Raw genomic sequence first — 22599 nt, 5'->3', positions numbered from 1 at the left:
CATATTATCTAGCACATGTTCCAGCTCATTCGTGACCCAAGTGAGGAAGAGTATAAAATGGATGGATGAACTGTCAGAGACAGAGTATTAATTCGCGAAATGTTGTAATTTACAGGGTTGTAAAGTTGCGCCAATACTCTAATCGTGATGTGTTTCTAATATTTTTGGTTTATTATTATACTATATATGCAGGGGCAAACTAGAGCAACCCACAGTTGTGGTACAATCCTGCACATACTCTTAATAAGAAGTAACACAGTCGATTAAAATTAATTATTTATGATATCCTCATCAAACTTCTCTCCACTACCCATTTTGTTAATATTTTTTTACTCTGATTTTTTTTTTTTTTTTTTAACAGTGTGGCAGTATTTAAGCCTCTAGTGCATTTATACCAATGAAACAAATTATGCTTGACAACAACAGATGTGGTGGTGACTCATTAAGAGGAAACAAATGAGATATGTAATGGGACTTAAATGTAAAAGGGGATCATAAATGAGTAATAAATGAACAAAAACGCAGTGACTAATAAATAGGGTGCACATGTCAACTTGATTTTATTCTTATTCACATCTAACATGTTTGTGCATTGTGTCAGACAGCTACAGCAGAGTCTACAGTACATGATAACGTGATACCCATGTCAACACACAAAATAAACTATGTTCAAAAGATAAATATTAGGTTTCAGTGTAAAGCCTGGCACACAGTCCTCTTTGCTTGCAATGTTGCATCTCACATGCATGCTGAGCCTCACACTACTGTACATTACTCACAAAAGGTTTGTGATATTGAGCTTTTGTTCAGATATTGAAATGTTTCAAATACTTTTTGCAAAACCTGTAGTACTTTCGCAAAACAAAAGTTTAAGATGTAGACATACCTTCCTGTAACACAGTCTGTTACCGTTGTAACCTGCTGATGACACACTGACCTCTGGGCTACTTTTGTAACTATGTAGATGACTAAATTCACAAGAATGAACATGAATGGACCAACAATAACCATTAGAATTGGTATTTTAACACACTCTTCATTTTGCTGCTCATCTTTTGACCTAATGATCTTAGGATGAACCCAACCAGTCATCAATACCTCACCAATGGGAGGGTTTGAAGAATGGCCATTGAGTTTAAAGTGCCATCTGCAGAATAAGAGTGTGGTAGAGTTTAGAGGAAGGAATAGACCTTAGCACCCTTGGAAATTTCCAGGGCCATCATTCAATTTTCAGGCTTGGGACACGATAGCAAATTGTGCAAAACTGAAATGTAGAACAATTGGACATTTGGCTTTTAAAACTTTCCAAAAGGTTAAATTGCCTTTAAAGACATTTTAGTTTCATTCTGAAATGTCCATCACAAAGCCTAATATCCCAAACTTTTATGTGAGAAGTGTAAGGAACTGTGCCCTTGTGCAGCTCTGGCCTCAGAGCCTGTCCACGCAATTGGAGACAGGGAAAGTGCAAAATTTAAAGACAAACATGACATCAATAAACATCCAGAACATGTTTGTGTTGGAAAAGCCGCAGCGGGTGTGATGAGTACAGTAAATGTGTGTCTGTTACTAGGAACACTTCTGAGGTTAAATTAAAGGTCAATGACTATGTCCACATCGGGATGTCTTGAAGGTAAAGTTGTTACTGGAATTGAGACAACATGTGGAGTTCACACCTCAGTTAACACACAGGCTTGGACTTGGATCACTGATGGAGCTCCAGACATCTTCACATGGCCACAGATGCATCTGAATCTTTGGGCCGGTTGTGCACGACATGCTCCAGCTGTCCTGAGTCCGAGACATCGTAGCTTGTCTTGTACTTGGCTAGGATCTTCATCAGGGGACGAAGCTTCAACCACCACTGCTCCTTAGGGATCCTGTGACTGTGGATAAACCAAAAATTCACTTCACTGCCTGGCTTTGTGCTATGATTATATTCAATTACAGTTCTCAGTTATACATGTTATAGCACGAAACACAATGTTCCGATTCAAACAAGGTCATTTTCAAGTAATATTTTAAGATTTGAATGTCATACAAGTATATAAATTACTACTTTCCTAAATTAGACTTAGTAAATTAAGTCTATGGACTAATAACCTACAATATTTTTCCGACTAGTCTATAAGACGCACCAGCCCCAAAAATGTGCAATGAAGAGGAAAAAAACGTATAAGTGGCATTTCTAGGGGAAATTTATTTGATAAAATCCACCGCCAAGAACAGACATGTAATCTTGAAAGCCAATTTAAAATAAAAATAGAAGAGAAAACGACAGCCTGAATAAGTGGATGGTATGCTGGCGTTACATGACACATAAACAACAAACTCAGAACGTGTCCGGTATGTTAACGTAACATATCTATTAAGAGTTATTCAGATAACTGTAGCAGAAAGAACATGCTAACAAGGGACATCCCAATCGCATATTCGCATAGTCACCTGATTTTGAGAATCTGCTGATACCGCCTCCCGGTCCGATACCGAAAATAAGTTTTTTTTATTTTTAATTTTTTAAAATTTTATGTTCCAAACATCTTACAGGGCCTGGTTTTTATAAATTTTATAAAATGTTAAATTATAAATAGAAATGGGAATAATAATAATAATGATATAATACAGGTAATAATAATAATAAATTTAATGAATCTGGTTCTAATGTGGCAGTTGTGTTTTGCACGCTGTTCCTGAACGCACCGTGTGACTGACGTGAGCGAGGGGGAAGTTTTTACTTTCACTTTTAATGTTCTGTTGTTGTTGGCAGGGGTGCAGGGGCGGTGAGCCCCGTTGTCGAGCCAGTTCACACAAACCATGCTCATATTTTTTTGTCATTTCCTTCTTAAATTCAATGCTTACCGTAACCTTTTTTCACCACCTGCACTCACCATCTAAGGACCCATGTTGATTTCCCTAACACGAAAATCGGCCGTGCTTCCGTCTTGCGGGAAAAGAATGAAATTGCGACGCTGTCATAAATTGTATTTCGAGCATGTCCTCATATGTTGAGACAAATGCCGAGTCAAATTTTACGTCGGATGTTAAAAGGATATTATGTTGATTTGATCGTATGTCGAGCTACCACTGTACTTCCTTTTCCGCTTCTCCTGAAGTGTTGCAGAGTCGAAAACATATCCATTTTTGTATCTTTTGGCAATGCCATTGTAATTCTGGATTATTTTGTTAGTTTTTAGCCTTTAAAAAGTAAAATACACATATATATATATATGTATATATATATATATATATATATAAATAAGGCCTGAATGATGTTGGAAACATTTATCATTGTGATATATATTGCCAAGGCTCCACACTTACTTTTGGCATTGGTTCCAGTGTTGTGCCTAACTTTTTTCTTAAGATGTACCAGCACAAAATGTAAGCGCACCTACATTTTCCATTGTATCACCTTTAACGCCATACTTTTAATCACTCTCCATTACATTTATATCATTAATATGACTAATTATACGCTTTGACGCTCATGCTGCTGCCAACAGTCTCTAGACAGAAGATTGACTAAATAAGGATTGACACATTTGTGCCTTTGATTGTAGAGCTAGAGCGCCTTCACGTGCCAGATCAAAGCTACAAACCAGTCAATCATCGTTGACTTTCACTAGCAAACTCCAGCTGCACTGCTGACCAAAAAAAGCAGCAGGAGTGAGAGCGAAAGGCTGTATGAACATGAAGCAGAAAAACATCACTACATATTTTTTAAATAAAAACCTGATCTTCTTCACCTGATTCCGATCCTCTGAAAAATGACGTGATTGGCCCGATTTCTGAACACATGATCGAATCGGGACATCCCTACTAACAAGTTTACCAAACCGTCATTGTCACTCCAAATCACTAAATCCAATGAAATCTTCATTATCGGGGTCACTTTTAAACCTTTTCAACCTTCTTGCGGTTTAGTTTGAAAACAACATGTCAAATTATATAAAATGTTAATAATGTTAATAATTTTAAACATAAGTAACTCCAGAGTAAAGGTCGCACCCCAATCCAAACTTTAGGCCTATAAAAAAATAAAAACTGCAACTTAAAGTCCGAAAAATACAGTACTCAGTCTGTCATGAGGTGTGATTCAACCTCACACAGAAAACCTAAGAATAAATTGTGTACTCAGAATGGCAAATGTTAATGTGATGATGTTCTGCTTTCCTAATGTACACATTTTATTTTAGGCTCTGTGGATATTTTTCCTGTCCCTGTCACAATAATGTATAAGAATTGTATAAGAATTCTGTTGAAAAGTCAAAAGGCATGACCACGCAGTGTTTCGATTAACCCTGAACACTTTGACGAAGTGTAATGATACAAAATACATACACAAAGTCAGTCTCCCCCTTAAGTTGTACAACTGGCTGGAAGATAAGAGCCCTCCGGCGCATTCCTAGCAAGCAGCAACTGTCCTCAGTGTTGGCAAACACTCTACCTGCAAGGGGAAAAAACAAAAAATACAAACAAACCACACACATGATAGAAGTCAAAAATAGACTTAGCTGTATTTATAGTCAGCCGCAGACAGTCAACAATGGAAAAGAAAACTGATGAGAGAACAGACGTGACTACAAAAAGACAAAAGCAATGTTGAGGATGGGTTGCCAAGCTACAAGAAATGTGCACGTTACACATGATTCTCTAACTTAAAGAGCAATGAAGAGGCATTGTGGGAGCATGACATTCTGATACACTGCCTGATTAAAACAATAATAAAATATAAATGTATTAAATTCTGTAGTTTTTGTCGAAAAACAATTTTTTTCATGAAGATGACGAGACAATAAGGAGCTTAAAATGTGTCTTGGGAGACAAACTTATCAGGATGAATTCCAGTTTTTGTCTGACGAGATGAAAATGTGCTCTATAATGTGTGCATTTTCTTATTGCATGTGTAGTTAACCTGCATCGCAGTTGTTACATCGTTTGGTCGTGTCACTCATGTGACAAGACATGCAGCACCCCCCATCACCCCGAACTCACCTGTGTCCTCTCCAGTCTGGTTTTGAAACGCATGCTAAGATTTGCTTTCTTGTCTTGGCTAGAGAGCAGTGGTGGAATGTACTTACCATAATTTTCGCAAAGGCGCAAGGTGCACCTGACTATAAGCCTCCACCCTTCAAACTTGACACAAAAACTACATTTGTTCATAGATAAGCCACACTGGACTATAAGCCGCAGCTGTCCTCATTGTATAATGAGATATTTACACCAAACGATATTAACCGGTAACACTTTGACAGCGGCATCATACGACTGTCATATGAACCACCATGAAGCTTTGAACCAATTGGCTGCAAAGCTTCATTTGGCCATCACTGCTAACTTGGACAGTCAACCTCTACTCTCACATGCTGTCAACACTATTTTTGTCCAACCCACCTCCTCGCATGCATTGCAGTGTTACAGATGTACAGTAAATAACAATCAAAATTCATGTTCTGTGCTAATTATTTCTTCAGTTACTGTTCCAGTTGTTTCATTAGTTACTAGTTATGGTATTTGGTAACACTTTATTTGACAGTGGCACCATAAGACTCTCATTAGACAATAATAATTATGACATGACACTGTCATGGGCATTAATGAATGCTTATAACATATGTCATTTAGTGTTATCCAGCGAATTATCTTACTTTTGAATAGATGTAAAAGATCTGAGCTGGACATAAATGGAGTTAGTGACATAATTTGACGAATGACACTTAATGACATCTGTCATAAGCATTCAGTAATGCCCATTATAATGCTATGTCATAATTATGACAGTCTTATGACGCTGCTGTCAAATAAAGTGTTACCTATTAACCAAAATAAATCAACAGATAAGCCGCAGGATTCAAAATGAAGGAAAAAAAGTAGGGGCTTATAGTCTGAAAATTACAGTAAGTACATTTTTGTGGATCTTTACTTGAGTACAAATATGAAGTGGTACTTTTGACTTTTACTTCACTACATATTACAGTAGGTATCTGTATTTTTTACTCCACGAGTTTTCAAATTTTCGCCTGCATTACACGTTACTTTTGTTTGTTTGTTTTTCCTCCTGAACGCACCGTGTGACTGTCGAGAGAGTGAGAGAGGTGTGGCAGAGCTTTTGCTGTCTCTTTCCATGTTCTGTTGTTGTCGGCGTCGGCTACAGCGAACAGTATCCGTGTTGTGTTGCACAAACTCGGAAATGATTAAAAACCTGACGAAACGGCGACTTCCTTGCCGATGTTACAATAATAATAATAATAATGAGAGTTGTCCTCGACATCGTAGACTTATTCCAACCGAATTGTCGAGCCAGTTCACTGACGTGCACACTACACTCATATTTTTCTATCATTTCCTTCTTAATGTCAATGGTAAACGTCACCATTTTCCTTTTTTCACCACCTGCAATAACCTTCTTGTTGATTTCTCTCACAAGAAAATCCACCTTGCGTACGTCTTGTGGGAAAACAATGAAATTGCGACACTGTCATAAATCGTCGTATTTTGAGCAGTATATTGTCTTATGTCGACAAACGACGAGTCAAATTTCACGTCGGATGTGGAAAGGATTGTATGTCGATGCGATGCTATGTCGAAGTACCACTGTATTATTATTATTATTACAACTATTATTATAATCCCGATTTCTATGTATAATTCATTTGTTTTTTTATGTGTAACTGCTATTTGGAATTGTACCTGCAGTATTTATTAAGCACCGTTTTGGTTTGGCATAGGTTTTTGGGCTGTGGAACAAATAACCGTATTTTTCGGACTATAAGTCGTATTTTTTTTTTTTTTTTTTTTTTTTTTTTTTTTTTCATAGTTTGGCTGGGGGTGCGACATATACTCCGGAGAGATTAATGTGTGGAATTATTAACACATTGTTATATCATTTCACATGTTATTTTGGTGTTTTGGAGTGACACTGATGGTTTGGTAAACTTTTTAGCATGTTCTTTATGCTATAGTTATCTGAATAACTCTTATTAGTTATGTTATGTTAATATACCGGCCACGTTTGCTTTTCGATGTTCATGCATAATGTAACATTATCGTACTTTACACTTTTTCAGCATGCTGTTCTCTATTGTATTTTTATAATTTGTTTTAAATTGCCTTTCAAGATGACATATCTGTTCTATGTGTTGGATATTATCAAGTATATTTCCCCCAAAAATGTGACTTATACTCCAGTGCGACTTATATATGTTTTTTTCCTCTTCATTGCGCATTTTTGGGCTGGTGCGACTTATACTCAGGTGCGACTTATAGTCCGAAAAATATGCTAATCAAATTATAATGTATTTTCATGGGAAAATCCTACTCGACATAAGACCATTTCGACATACAAACCAGGTCCTGGAACGAATTAAATTTGTATGTAGAAGTACCACAGTAAGTATTTTGGTCCAAAAGATTAAGACTTTGATGAAAATTAGAAGGCATGCCAAAAACAACACTCTATAGCCAGCAGCCTTGTACTAATTAATACATTCATCCAAATTACAAATATTTTGGCTGGCAAAACATTTCCGAGGACCGATTGTGTCAAGTTGTTCATATGGGTCATCAATAATTCAAATATATATATATATATATATATATATATATATATATATATATATATATATATATATATATATATATATATATATATATATATATGAGTGGAACACTTTATTGTTTCGTGAAATCTAATTGTATAATTTATAAGTGAACTAAATACCTAACCACTAAAATATGTTTTTTTCTTTTTACCCATGAAGGAAAAAGAACAAGAAAATGTGTGTAAACAGCTATGCGAGAGAAGAACTCAATAGACAGGTTCATACATGTTTAAAGAACTTTAAAAAAAATCTAAAATTTAAACATGTGTGGCATTGCATGCTTAGATATTGCCTATGCTCAATGGATTCATTTACCAAGTGACATGGATTGAATGTGATCTTATTCAGAATTTTTGTCAATGGAAATAAATGAGATAATAGTGTCGTTAATGAGTGACTTATTTGACCAGGCAGTGTACCCAACATACAACTGAAAAGTAGTGGCTGATTGTGAACTGGCAGCAGTGGGTGGCTACAATGGTTGTCATGGTAGCACAAATGATGGGGCAAACTGACAAGGACATGGAGCTAGAAAGAGGAAGATGTCATGGAGCCAGCTTGAAAAATAAAACACATTTACCTTCATCTTATGTCATCGCCCATGTGTATATGAAATAGATAAAACAAGAAGGACAAATTTGGACTTAAGGTAGAAACGTTGCTTTAAGATGCATCATACTTCAACATGTGTTCACTGTGAGCTCTGTCATTTACCAACAACACTTGATTAAATGATCTATAATTAATGCCCTGGTGAGCAGATAAATATACATCAAAATGCCAGGCAGAGCGACTCCATGACAGATCTCAATAAATACCACGCCTCACTGGGGAAGGAACATCGACTAGCCTACAGCTGTAGATCATTTTTCTAATAAAGAAGGACATTCTGTTCTCACCTTGTCTGAATGTCTCCACCAGCTTTTTGGTGACCCACTGCATTGCCTTGGCAGAGATCTTGGTCCCAAAATTTCGGTCAAACGGAGAAGGAGCTCCTCCCTTTTAAAGTGTAAAGGCATTGTTTTTCACTAACAAGACAGTCGCAATATGCAATAAGTCAATTTTTCGCGCGGTAAATAAACATGAGGGAAGTAATTTTCCCGTCTGCGATTTATCGCGCATGCTGATATGAGACTCCAGTTCCTTTCACAGATGTTTAGTGGTCATCAACACGCCGTAGAATTAAAGTTCAGACATACAAAATAAGGAAACACATCTATATTAAACATTGTGAAACATTAGCATTGCTACATTGAGGCTAAAGGAAAAAAAGACAATGTAATAACCACTTTAACCCGCTATAAAACATTGTCAGTCTTTTCCAAAATGCAAACTTGCAGTTAAGAGGTGAAACTGGTTTACAGCATTTGCAAACGATGGGATAAAATGAAATAATCTATTACTGACACCAGATGCATGACGAAAAGAGAAGTGCACTTTTCGTTAGCGGCTTAGCGAACGTACTTATGGTGAATATTTCAAAATAAAAGCATGTCATGTTCAGCATGTAAATAAAGATTTCTACACTTAGAATAGCTTTAAAATGACACCCATTATGAAAAATTTGATTGGCAATGGATAAATTGGCCTCAAATTTGTTCACATGTGCACTTTGCCGGACAAGATGACGGTCATTTTGGATCATATAAACACTGTAACGGGCTCTAATTGGCAGAGAACAAAAATGACATTGAGTTTCTCACCCATTTCATATTTTGCACTAAAAGTAAAAAAAATAAGTATTTGAACACCCTGCTATTTTGCAAGTTCTCCCACTTAAAAATCATGGGGGTGTTTGAAATGTTCAACTTAGGTGCATGTCCACTGAGAGAGAGATGATCAAAAAAAAAAAAAAAAACAAAAAAAAACAATTCACAATGTATGATTTTTTAAACAATTTATTTGTGTGATACAGCTTCAAATACATATTTGAACACATGAGAAAATGAATGTTAATATATGGTACATTAGCTTATGTTTGTAATTACAGAGGTCAAATGTTTCCTGTAGTTTTTCCACCAGGTGTGCACACACTGCAGGAGTGATTTTGGCCCATCCATCAGTCAGGCTTCTGGGCTGTCGCTTAGAAACACAGAGTTTGAGCTCCCTCCAAAGGTTTTCTATTGGGTTTAGGTCTGAAGACCGGCTAGGCCATGCTAGAACTTTGTTATGCTTCTTACGGAGCCACTCCTTGGTTTTCCTGGCTATGTACCTCGGGTCATTGTCATGTTGGAAGACCCAGAAAAGACCCATTTTCAATGCGCTGACTGAAGGATGGAGGTTGTTCCCCAAAATCTCACAATACAGCACCCCCAGTCATTCTCTCTTTAATACAGTGTACTCGTCCTGTCCCATGCGCAGAAAAACAACCCAAATCATGATGCTACCACCCACATGCTTCACAGTAAGGATGGTGTTCTTTAGATAGATAGTACTCTCATCTAACCACAAAACTTGCCCCCATGACTCCTCTGCATCATCCAAATGATCATAGGAAAACTTAAAGATGGGCCTTGCCATGTGCTGGTTTAAGCAGGGGAACCTTCCGTGCCATGCATGATTTAAAACCATGACATCTTAGTGTATTACCATTAGTAACTTTGGAAACGGTGGTCCCAGCTCTTTTCAGGTCATTGACCAATTCCTGTCGTGTAGTTCTGGGCTTATGCCTCACCTTTCTTAGATAAATGAGACCCCACAAGGTGATATCTTATATGGAATTCCACTCCGATTGAGATTGACCGTTATGTTTAGCTTTTTCCATTTACTAATGATTGCTCCAACAGTGGACCTTTTTTCACCACGTTGCTTGGCAATCACTTCGTAGCCCTTTCCAGCCTTGTGGAGGTGAACAGTTTTGTTTCTGGTGTCTTTGGACAGCTCTTTGGTCTTGGCCATGTAACCAGTTTGAGTCTTACTGATTGTATGGGGTGGACAGGTATATTTATGCTGCTATCGACCTCAAAAAAGTGCATCTCATTCAGGATAATACATGGAGTGGAGATGGACTTTCAATAGAAGGACTCACAGGTCTTTCAGGGTCAGAATTCTAGCTGTTAGATGTTCAAATACTTATTTGCAGCTGTATCACACAAATGAATTGTTAAAAAAATCACGCTTTGTGATTTCTGGATTTTTTTAAAGATTTTCTCTCCCACAGTTGACATGCACCTCCGATGAAAATGTCAAACTCCTCCATGATTTCTTAGTGGGAGAACTTGCAAAATAGCAGGGTGTTCAAATATTGATTTTCTTCACTGTAGCTAGCTTTCAAATTACTAATTTATTTGTGTATTATTTTTAATATAGTTTGTGTTTTATTTAAGAATAACAATTAATTGCATTTGAATAGGTGATTTATTAGGATGTATTGTCACTACATTAGTGGTTGAATTGGTTTTAAAAAAAAATGACAATATGATCACATATCAACAATAATTTATGAGACTATATACAGTATCGCCTACTAAAATTTGTTATCGCGGTAGGCCTACTAACAAGACTTATTTCAAATATGGACAGACATTGCTCAATCTGTGGTTGGGAAAGATTGAAATCCTCTCTATTCATTTTACCTTGGTTTTGATTTCATTTCTTTCATTAGTTTTCCAACACTGCTGAACATTTTTAAGTTTAAACGATGCACTTTCATTCCACTGTATTATCACAGCCGAGAAACTGGAGACAAGGCAGCTAATGGCGCATCAGACACCAACAACTCTCGTTTCTCTGTTTTCCGTATTTAAATGTATGTATGTACGTGTTAGCTGCAGTCCTAATTCCCAAATGTGCTTTATTATTTTGTTTCCTGTATCGCCTCACTTGCTGCAGAGAAAAGCAAATTTCTCCTCTGGGATTCATCAAAAGATTGTTTGATCCAGTTTTATCTGTGCTAATCTCAAGACGCACAAAGTCGAAAACAAAACAAAGCCCATCTGTGAGGAACGAGGCAAACTACTGACAAAAATGCAATCCCCAAATATAGAAGATATTACATTTCTCTTGAATTATGCGTAGTCAAATGGCAGTTTAAGAGCTTACCTGCTGCATATGTCCCAGTACATTTTTCCTGCAGTCAAACACACCTTTGCCTTCTTCACTGTATAGCTGGTAAATGAAGTCTGTGGTGTAGTTTTCATTTGAGTTCTCATTTCTTGGGGTGGGAAAAAAAAGCTCAGTTAGGTGTACAGTTCGCCTGATATGGGATTTTCAAATGCCAATGCTGATACCTAAAAAAAAAAAAAAAAAAAAAAAATCAGCCGATTGCTGATATGCAAATCCGATTCTTTTTTTAAGTAAGCACATATATTATAAAAGGAATTTTAAAAAGAAATACTTCAACAGCTTCAAATTTACAATGATGACCTGAGAGGAGGATCAATTCAGTCTCAGACTCAGCAAGAACTGATTTTCAAATAATAAAACCCACCAGGACGTCATGACGAGATGTAAACAAGTGAGTTTAGGAGGATGCTCGCCATGCTAAAGCTAATGCTATGAGTTACATTTAGAGTGTAATGATCACTCAGTAAACACCTCAAAAGGCTAAAGCAACTTTGTTTATTCTCATGAGACAATATGCAATGTTGCTTTTTTAGAGATTCCAAAAAAAAAAAAAAAAAAAAAAAGATTTAAAAAAAATCTTAGAATATTTATTAAATAGGCAAGCCTAAAGCTTCCTATAGAAGCCTGTCTTCAAGCGGCAGCAGGGTCCTTCTGCGGTCCTACCATCAGTCAGCGGGGGCCACAGTTGCCCACACAGATGCCTGATCACTTTTTATCCTTTGTTAATCTGCCATTGGCCAATTTTAAAAAAACAGCTCATATGTCGGTCGACCTCTAGTTAGGTGCACATCAATATCAAACTACTGTAAGTTTAGTATTGTTTTGTACATTGTTTTCGTCAAAGATGACGATAACAAAAAAATGTTTTGTCTTGGGAGACTAAAACGTAGTGAAACGAATGCCAGTTTTTCTCTGAAAAAAGGACGAGACAAAAATGTGACATGGTTTCTGGCATATGTTCATAATGCATGACATTTTCATATTGTGTGTTGAAAAGTACTTCAAGCTGCGCTCCAGGCTTGCTCTTTTTTTTTTTATACACACGGTAAGATTTGGCAAGAGTCAATATGCAAGGTTGCTTAAGCCTTTAAATGTCAGTACTGAGTGATTATCACAAACTAAATGCCACTCGTAGCATTAGCAATTATCATTTAGCATGGCGATTGTTGTCTTAAATTATTATTATTATTATCTTTTTACATGTGGTTCATGGCGCCCAGGTGGGTTTAAGATAATTGAGCCTGCAAACTGTGTATCATCATTACATTGTTGGCTTTTAAATTTTACATACAAAAACATTTTTAGTAATCGTTGACTAAAACTAGACGGAATTTGTTTGACTTTTCAACTAAAATTAGACAAAGACGAACACATTTTGAAATGACTAAAACTCAGTGTTATTTTCGTCAACAATGACGATGACAAAAATATTTCGTCGACAATTTTTTCATGACGATGACATCGCGATGAAGAGCTAAGAACGTGGCTCGGGAGACTAGAACATAACAAGACATATGCCAGTTTTCGTCTGATGAGACGACAAGACGAAAATGTGACATAGTTTCTGTCATATGTTCACAATGTGTGACATTTTCATATTGTACGTGGAGTATGTCAGCTTGCATCGTAACAGTGTTTTGGTCGTGTCACTCATGTAAGCTAGGCTGCGCTCCATCTTGGTTGTTTGGAAACAAAGATTTGTTTTCTTATCTTGGCAAGAGAATATGCAATGCTGCTTTCGCCTTTAAAGGTTTGTGCCAAGTGGTCATTAGATGCTAAACTCCTAGTGTTAGCGTAGCATTCGCATTAGCTTCAGAATGGCAAGCGTCCTCCTTAAACACTGGCCAGTCTAAAGCAGAGCCACTTGGCTTTCCTGATCAGTAAATCTAGAAAAGGTAAATGAGTAGGGGTGTAATGGTACACAAAAATCTTGGTTCGGTACGTACCTCGGTTTTGAGGTCACGGTTCGGTTCATTTTCGGTACAGTAAGAAAAGAAAATGCAAAATATAAATGTGCGAGTGGTTTATTACACACCTTTGTGCTTTCAACAATAGGAACATTAGCCTATACAAAGCTAGAATTCTGCTCAAAAAGTAGCGGGTATTTAAAGATCATCCAATAGCAATTTGCCTTTCAGACCCCGCGTATTGGTCAGCTTTCTTTCTGAAAGAAAGAAGAAAAAAGAAGTCCTGTGCAAAAGCAATCCCAATGACAAAGATTTTAACATGTATTTTAGAAATGAAATACCTCAATGAATCTTTTTTTTTTCTTATGAACGGTTTTCAAAAGCTTTATTGGTGGATTTTCTCAAGTTAAAGCGCGACATAGAAATTAATCAATTTAACTGTGTAAGCAGGATCTGTGTATTATTCTTATTATTTAATTACAGGTGTTTTAGCTCATTTCAATTTATTTAAATGGGCTATTATTTATTTTATTATGCATTTTTATTTTACAAATGTGATGTAGTATTCATTTATATTGTATATTTTATGTTGTATAACTTTAGTTCCTATGTGAATATTATTTCCTACTTGTTTTGTTGTGGTAGGAGGGTTTTGTATTGAACACGGGGCCATGTTGGTTATTGTGATAGCAGAGAAGACGGCAGTAAATCAAGAAAGACAAGTCAACTGTGCCCCGATCTACCACTCATGAGATCTGATGGACTCGAAAAGTGGGCTACGATTGCATATTAGTTTGAAAATCAACCGGATCCACCGTATTTTTACACGAGTGACTTCCGGTCTGCCCGATCCCAGCTACCGGTAGTAGCATTGACGCAGGAGGGTCGCGTCTCGCGTCAAATAATAAACTCTGCCGTTCTTTTCGGTTACGTCGTGTTGAGCCGCTTCTGGGACGCGACGCGGCCGCACTGCGACTGGTGTGCATTGGCTGATTGACTTTAACGCCTGCGTTTCACTGCGTTCTCGCGGCGGCCACGTTGTCACGCCGTTGACTTTTCTGGGTTATACTGTCCTACCGTGTTGGTCCTCATTATAGTAGAGAAGACGGAGTAAATATAATCTACACAAAGAAACTGTAACCCGATCGGCTCACAGCCTCGAAAAGTAAGGGTTACATTATGTCAGAAACTCGTTCGGTACGCCTCCGTTCCGAACCGAGGACCACGTACCAAAACGGTTCAATACAAATACATGTACCGTTACACCCTTATAAATGAGAGATGGTAAATGAGAAATTACCGGGAAATATTGATTGCTTGCAACTTCTGGCTAGACTCTATGAATAGTAAAAACAACAAAAACAAAAAAAGTCCCAGACTTCCCAGTGTTCAACACTTTTTTACATATAGTTTGTGGCTTCCAGGTGGGTTTAATTGAAAATGAGGTACTGATTTTTTGCTGAGTATGTATTATCATCACCAAGTTGGCGTTGTTCATGTAGCCACTACAATATGTGCTCGTCTGTCTATGTTCATTTAAAATTGTTGGAAACCTTTATTTTTGGACTAAAACTTTTGAATTTTACAGACGAAAATTACTAAAAAATTACTAAAATATGACTAACACGTTTTTTCATCCAAAACACTGAGACTAAACACAACACTGCTAAGACTAATAAGTATTTTCGTCCAAAAGACTAAGACTAAAACAACAATTAAAAGGGCTGCCAAAAACAACACTTGTTTTGTAGTTGCAATGCATATTCTCTACAACTTCTAGTACAAGTACAAGAACAGTTTTTATTACCTCAGAACTAGGCCTCTTTGAATACTTGTCTTCATTTTCTCTGTCAAGTGCTCGACATTGGCCTGTGGGAGGAAGAAAATGGTAACGTTTGCAAGATGCTATCTCGTGGATGAAATGACAAGTAGCAACATTGAAGCTTGAAGAGTAATGACGAGCCGAGGGCTCGGGAAAAAATATTGACATTGTGATGTATTGCATCCTTATCTCTCACTGTACAGTGGCGATACATCAGTATCTGTCATTGGTTGTAAAGCAGGAGACGTACTAAATATCCAGCTGTGCATGGTTTGAAGCATTAAACATTTTCGACAAACATGAGAAAAGTGTATTCAACTATTACAAATTAATTATACGGAGAATGTACTTCCATTTTTTGCAGGGACAAGGCAAAGCCAAATCATGAAAATTTCTATTAGAAATTAGTTGAGATTCTTAGCAGTTATGAGGACAAAAAAACAAAAACAAAACAAAAAACACTGATTTTCAGAAAAAATATCAAACATAACAATATAATTGCCATAATATGGTAAGAATTTCCCTAACATTTCGAAGTAGCAATAGCATTTTTCTACTTGTGAAAGAAAACTGAATTTGGAGCAAAATCCATTTGTAATTAAAGTGTTTTGTGAGATTCGACAATGGCTCATACATCAACTGATTTATTGTGTGAAGACGATGACTCACTTGTAGATCTCTGATGTCAAAGGGCTCCTCGTAGATGTACGCAGCATCGGCCCCGGCAGCCAGGCCTGCTACGGTGGCAAGATAGCCACAGTAACCTCCCATGGTCTCAATGATGAACACACGTCTTTTTGTCCCACTAGCTGACTGCTTGATGCGGTCGCAAGTCTGATGCATGCACATATGCAATGTTAGTACAAGGCCGTTTATGACTGCACACATTATGTTACATGTTAAGCTGTTAAATACTTTGGCAGACAAACTCATTAGTGAGACAATAATTAGCATAAAATATAGTCACATATTTGCAATAAAAAGTATGTCCTCTTGTTTGTTGTTTTCCTATAAATGTGAGATTTGTTAGCATTTTTTTGATTCTGCATGCCTGTGTAGTACCATTTGCCATTATAGTAAATGTTTGTTGTCATGAGTCATGGAAAGCAATTGTTTTGCACGCAAGGTTTTTAAAGAGCAATAACCAAACACGCATTCAACAAGCATTAAGTAACATTTAAAAGCCATTATACATGCAGATATGCAGCCTGCAGACGTTGTAGACAGATGCTCATTTGTTTGTGCTTGCTCAACACTCAAGACAATATATTTTGATTAAAAAAATAGACTAATAGTTAATTTAAGCAACTACCCAACTGTCCCTTAGTGCATGATCAAACTGCCTTCTGTCTGAGGCAATATTTACTGGCTCAAACCACATGCTAGATGGACACAAGGACTACGACAGTAATTGTATTTCATATTCAAAAGAAATGTAAGGCAAGGCAATGTCAAAGCTCTTCTTTCAAGCCCAGTAGAATTAGTTCACTAGTGACAGGAGTCCTGCATTAAAATAAGAAACCATATCGAATTGTAAACACAAAGATTGCGGTTTAAATTCAAAACATACTGTAATTGTTTTCAGTGAAGATTAATAAATATAATGCATCAGAAACAAAAATATGCAGTACTTCTATCCGTTTCCATGAATTTTTAATTAGTGGATTATAATGCCAGTGCAAAATTGCGACCCAATAGCTATCCATAAATCTAAAAATAATGAAACACTTTATTGCAGTGCTGCAATGATTAATCGATTAATGCGAGTAATTTAATTAGAAAAAAGGCTTCAAATTCAATGTTGCTGCTTCGATGATTCGTTTGATTATAGTGGCATTGTTATGGTTTGTTTTGAAAGTAGTGCATTTAGTTTTATTGGTTTGGGAAGATACACTGCCCTCTGGTGGCAACAGAGAGTATGACATATCTCATCTGGGCTGAATCCAGCTGCTCCCAGTTAAGGCCAACATAAGCTTTACGTTTGTATGAGTTTATATGTTTGTTTATGTATTTGTTATTTAGTTTAGAAGCATACTTAGACTTTGTTGTAGGAATATGTGTTTGTAAAATAAATAAACAAATAAATAAAGTTAGCATTTTCTAGCATTTAAGTGGGAATAATGTTGCTATGCAAATTTATTACGATTTACTAAAATGATCAATTTCACTAATTAGACATTTAAACTAAATTTTTTGTTCTTTTGTTTTATTTAGATCCTCTTTTTTGTATTATCATTTGATGCAAAACTCAGGTATTTTAAAATTTCATTTTAAATGATATTTTGTATTCGCATTTATTGCTCTTTTGAAAGTCCATCTTGGCACCAATGGATGTGCAACATAAATCATGTCAACATAAATAATAATGCAAGCATACACAAAATACGGTACTTTAAAATAATTATAGTAAAATTGAGAACAACAGGCTAAATAGGCCTCTGTTAACGTTATATGTTAACAATTTTTCGGAATACTATAGCCTGAAAAACACAAGACAACAGGCTGAATGTGAAAATATGGTAAATATTTTCAGGAAAAATCCTGTTCTTTGGCAATCGATTTGATAGCAGATGTCTTTTCGGGGTGAAAAATACACTTTTTGTACAGCACATGTTGACACACTGCAAATTTATAACATATTAATCAGATTATTTTTCTTAAATCTATCTAAATAATTTTCTCCATCTAAAGCATCAGATTATTCCACCAACTTTAAGTAAATACTACTATTTGCCCATCTAAGCACTAAAAGCACCTAAAAGTTGGGTCGTTTTTCACATAATGTTTTGAACAATATGTATTCTTGAATTAAGTACATTTCTGACAGAGCTTTTTTTTTTTTTTTAATAAAGGCTAAATATATTATTTTATTGCTAAAATCTCTTAAGATTATTTTGAGCAGACTATTTTTCTTATTTCAAGAAATCTGAGTAAAACTGACTTGAAGCACTGGCAGATAATTTCACTTATTTCTAGTAGAGAAACACTGAAAACAGGGGAATTATCATTGTCATTTGTCTTTTTTTTTTTTTTTTAATCCAATAGTGCGCAAACGGTATTGTTGTATTTAAAAGAAAACATTTTAAAAGTGTCACAAGTTTGACATTCCTTTTTTCTGTTCAAAACTGTAAACTGCTAAGCGCTCACAGAAATTGAAAGACCAGATTAAACATTAGAACTACCAAGGGTGGATTAGTTGATCTTTTGTGAGCACTATGGTCCTCATTAGTCATTCCCATTCACACTCGCAAAACCACATGGTTGGATTGCTCCAATTAGCATCTTGAGGCTTTGTAGGGCAGGGCTGCCTTGGCTTTGGTGGACAGTGGACTGCTCAGGCAGGCAGTCAGGCGGACAACCTCATTACATATTTCCAAAGCTGCAGTTTGCCTATGTATGTACTGTATACCAAAGCTTGTGTTTGCTGTGACAAAACAGCTGTTCAAGCTGCTGTGGAAAGTTCTTTGGTCATTGTGTGCTTCAACTTAATAAACTGTGAACCTTGCCAACTGAATGTTGGACTTGTCAACACTGAGTAACGGTGCTTGGTGGGATTTGTCCCAAATGTTCTAATGCTCAATTATCTAAAATGTAGACAGTGTCGTTGAGCTACAGTTTGGGATGCTAGTCGTAGTTTCATGCCACATGGGCCTCTTATTTTTACTCTCACCCAGGAGTTAACAAGTCTGGATTTGCAAATATTCAAGATGCTAATTGCAGCTATCCAGAGTGACCCCCCCCCCTTTACACGTAGGCTGCTTGATTCCTTGTTTGAGTGGTCTATTGTTTGACAAAGCCAAGTAGTCAGTTTGATATCGGGGTCATTTGACACCTTTCTGATATTTCTTTACAGCAAAAAAAAAAAACCCTGTGGTTCCAGTGTTAAAATAATAACAGTAAAATCGAGAACAACTGGCTGAATAGGCCTGTTAACGTAATATACAGTATTAACAGTATCTGGGATAACTACAGCCTAAAAATCCCAAGATAACAGGCTGAGTGTGAAAATATGGTAAATATTTTCAGAAAAAAATACTGTTCTTTGGCATCCATTTGATAGCAGACAGATTTATTTTGTGTACAGTGTTTGTTGACACATTGCAAATGTATAACATCTTAACCAGTTTTTCTTAAATCTAAATAATTTTCTCTATCTTGTTTTAATACAGTCTAGTTAACAGATCACTGTGTCAGATTATTCCACTTACTTTAAGTAAATATTACTATACAGTATGTTCTTATTAAGCCCTTACATAATGTACATAAAAAATTGGTCATTTTTCACCTCAGTCAAGAAAAAATTTGCTTTCAAATAATATTTTAAACAATATCTATTCTTGAATTAAGTACATTTGTGACAAGCTTTTTTTTTTTTTTTTTTTTTAATTAAATTTAGTAATTTATTGTTTAAGTCTCTTAAACAGATTCTCAGCAGGCTATTTTTCTTTTTTCAAGAAATCTAAGTGTAAAACTGACTTAAAGCACTGGCAGATAATTTCACTTATTTTTAGTAGATTTACACTGAAAACAAAGGAATTTAAATATTTTAAATGTCTGTTTTTGCTGTGTAAAGATTAAGCCTCAGCCTCAGTTACAGTATTGGAAATTATCAATGTAATTTTTCACTTGAAAATGCTTTTTAAAAAAAAAAAAAAAAAAATCCAATAGTGTGCAAAAGTTATTGTTGTATTTAAAAGATTTAAAAGAAAATTTAAAAAGTGTAATAAGGTGTATTAAATTTGTTATCCCTTATTCCTGTTCAAAACAGTAAACTGCCAAGCACTCACATATTTCACTCACAGAAAGAGCAGATTTAAACCACTTCAAGATGCTGGATGGTGTTCATTTAACACCTGACATACTGTCAAGAATTACATACAGCACCAGTGAGTCAAATCGATTGCATCCTCTTTTAATCTAAACAAGGTGGTTCAGAGGGTCATCCGCCTTACCTCCACGATGGCATTGAGGGCCGTGTCTGCACCGATACTTAGATCAGTACCCGGTACATTGTTACTTATGGTGGCAGGCAGCATACACATCGGGATGCAAAACTCCTCATAGATACCGCGTGCTTCATACAGCTGCAGTAGACACTCAAGCGCCTGAAGCGGCAGCATTTAAAAATGTGTTAGAGCCACTGAGAGGCACATTCCTCTCCATTTTTGAGAGGGTATCTGCCCTTCTGGCTCTTTCCGTGTGATTGCCCCTTTTAGCACGGCGTGAAAATGGACGTAAACAAAACAAACAAACATGAAAAATGGAATGAGGAGTGTCAAAAGGTGCAAAAAAAGGCAACGAAAGGCAATTTGGAAAGGAGGAAAACTCCACCAGGCGACATGAGACAAATTGAGCATGACCAGCCAAATGCAGCATTAAGTCAAGATCCAATCAAAAAAAAAAGTGACAGCCATAACTGTTGTATAATGGGGGATCAGACAGGGCTTCATACGGTCTGCATACACATTGAGGAAAACAGAAGAGCAAGCGTGGCAGATGGTGGCATCGGGACATCCCGCCTCGTAAGAGTGATGGAAAATGTCTATGATAAAATTGAGCAGATGTATTGTAAAAATTTGCATTCAGTATAGATTGGTAGCCAAAAACAACATCATCGGCATGCTATTAAGCCCCCATTTTGATGTGATTGCGGGAGAGCACAAAGCCAGTTGTGGAGATAATAAGGCAGCAGCTTTCATCTCGCCCGTCAGTGTACTACTTACCTGGAGGGATGGGAGTCTTGCCTCAAAAGGGAGAATGACATAGTGTTTGTCTTGCTCTCTTTTTAATGCTATACTAGGCTCTGGCTGTCAGATGCTATTTTCTATAGCAAAGGTTTCTGAGTGGATCATTCTTCAAAAAAAAGTGCGGAGAGTGCATTCGTGTGTACTTTGAGTGAATTTGTGTACTGCTCAGCTACCCTAGTCGCCAGGCCTGTGACTTACAGTCGTAATGGCATTCAGAGCTGTGTCAGCTCCAATGCTGAGGTCTGAGCCCGGTATATTGTTGGAGACTGTGGCCGGGACCATGATCATGGGCACACAGAACTCGTCATACTTCCCGCGTGCCGTTAACAACTCCAGCAGCGACAGGAAGGCCTGCAGGGCAGAGCCGAGTGCTTTAGTCTTTGCACTGGGTGGCGCTTTTGCGGGGTTGGGAGAGGGGGTGGTTTTGAGTGGGTGCTACTTGCCACAAGTAAGGGAAAGGACAAATGTGGAGGGTGCCAAGGGGAGGAGCCAAGCCTATCACAACGGAAAGCAGCGAAAAGACAGATACCACTCTAGATACACTTGAGACTCTCCATTACACACACAAATACATATAATTTGCACAAACAATACAGAGTGCTTGCAAACATCTCTTAGGAAACTGGTGATGGCACTGGGTATGTTTACATGGACACTTTTATTTGGATTAAAATCCTGGTCTGATTAAAAATGCTTCATGTGCAAACCCCATTCGGAATATTCTAGCACGATTCAGCCCGTTCCGATCAAGATTCTATTCCTAACGAGATTTGTGGTTCATGCCAATTGATAATTTGATCGGTGCACGTGTTAACTAGGCGTGGGAACCTCTTGGTACCTCACAATACGATACAATTTGCGATACAAAGCTCATTATAATGGTGATCTCACGACACGGCGATACAACGATTATCAATACATTGGTCAGGAAATCATTATCGGATATTCTACAACACTAATAAACAGAAAAACAAGCTATTTTCATCATTCTGATGTAAGTTTATCTCTAGGAGACGTCCAAAACATTTGAACTGGGAGGGTGGCAGCGAATGAACCCTTCCCACATCAAACGGGCCCCTCCCACTTCTATGGCCGTCAGTGGCAGCCAATGGCAGGCAACAAGGTAATTCTGGGCCAGTCACTTCCTGTTGATTTTGGGGCATTTAATGTGTCACTTCCTTTTTATTTAACCCAAAATCAACAGGAAGTGACCCATAAAATCTCGCAAACGGGAATCTCCCAAGTGAATACGCAGTGACTCAAACTCAACAGGAAGTGACCTGTAAATGCCTTAAAATGGCCAGAAAGTGACGTGTAAATGCCCCAAAAATCAGACAGACTGACTGTGAATGCTCTGGTTTCAAATGAACTTGCGTTCATTTGCCCTTCCCAGTCTTAATGGATTGGGCATCGAGCGCTGTCAATGACAGCCATAGAGTTAACTGAGATACTATTATGGT

General features: G+C 37.0%; 1 protein-coding gene across 7 annotated transcripts in view; it reads right to left on the bottom strand.

Moving 5' to 3' along the window:
* Positions 1-536: 536 nt before the first annotated feature.
* pfkpa (phosphofructokinase, platelet a) overlaps positions 537-22599 on the bottom strand; it is a 45258-nt gene continuing 23195 nt past the window's right edge. For 2 of the 7 annotated variants that reach the window (XM_057824149.1, XM_057824148.1), the window contains exons 16-22: positions 21338-21490; positions 16062-16226; positions 15378-15439; positions 11640-11751; positions 8498-8597; positions 4339-4444; positions 537-1883 (exon numbers count right to left, since the gene is read on the bottom strand). In XM_057824149.1, coding sequence (XP_057680132.1) covers positions 1727-1883; positions 4339-4444; positions 8498-8597; positions 11640-11751; positions 15378-15439; positions 16062-16226; positions 21338-21490 — 855 coding nt within the window. In that variant the 3' untranslated portion in view covers positions 537-1726. Of the gene's footprint in view, positions 1884-4338; positions 4445-7683; positions 8185-8232; positions 8598-11639; positions 11752-15377; positions 15440-16061; positions 16227-20344; positions 20498-21337; positions 21491-22599 lie in introns of those variants that run through there. The other 5 variants (XM_057824146.1, XM_057824147.1, XM_057824152.1 and 2 more) reach the window with 4 other exon arrangements.

Source organism: Corythoichthys intestinalis, chromosome 20 (assembly GCF_030265065.1).
Source record: "Corythoichthys intestinalis isolate RoL2023-P3 chromosome 20, ASM3026506v1, whole genome shotgun sequence".
Taxonomy (NCBI): domain Eukaryota; kingdom Metazoa; phylum Chordata; class Actinopteri; order Syngnathiformes; family Syngnathidae; genus Corythoichthys; species Corythoichthys intestinalis.
The sequence above is the reverse complement of the archived record's forward strand: the minus strand, read 5'-3'. Positions and strand labels throughout refer to the sequence as shown.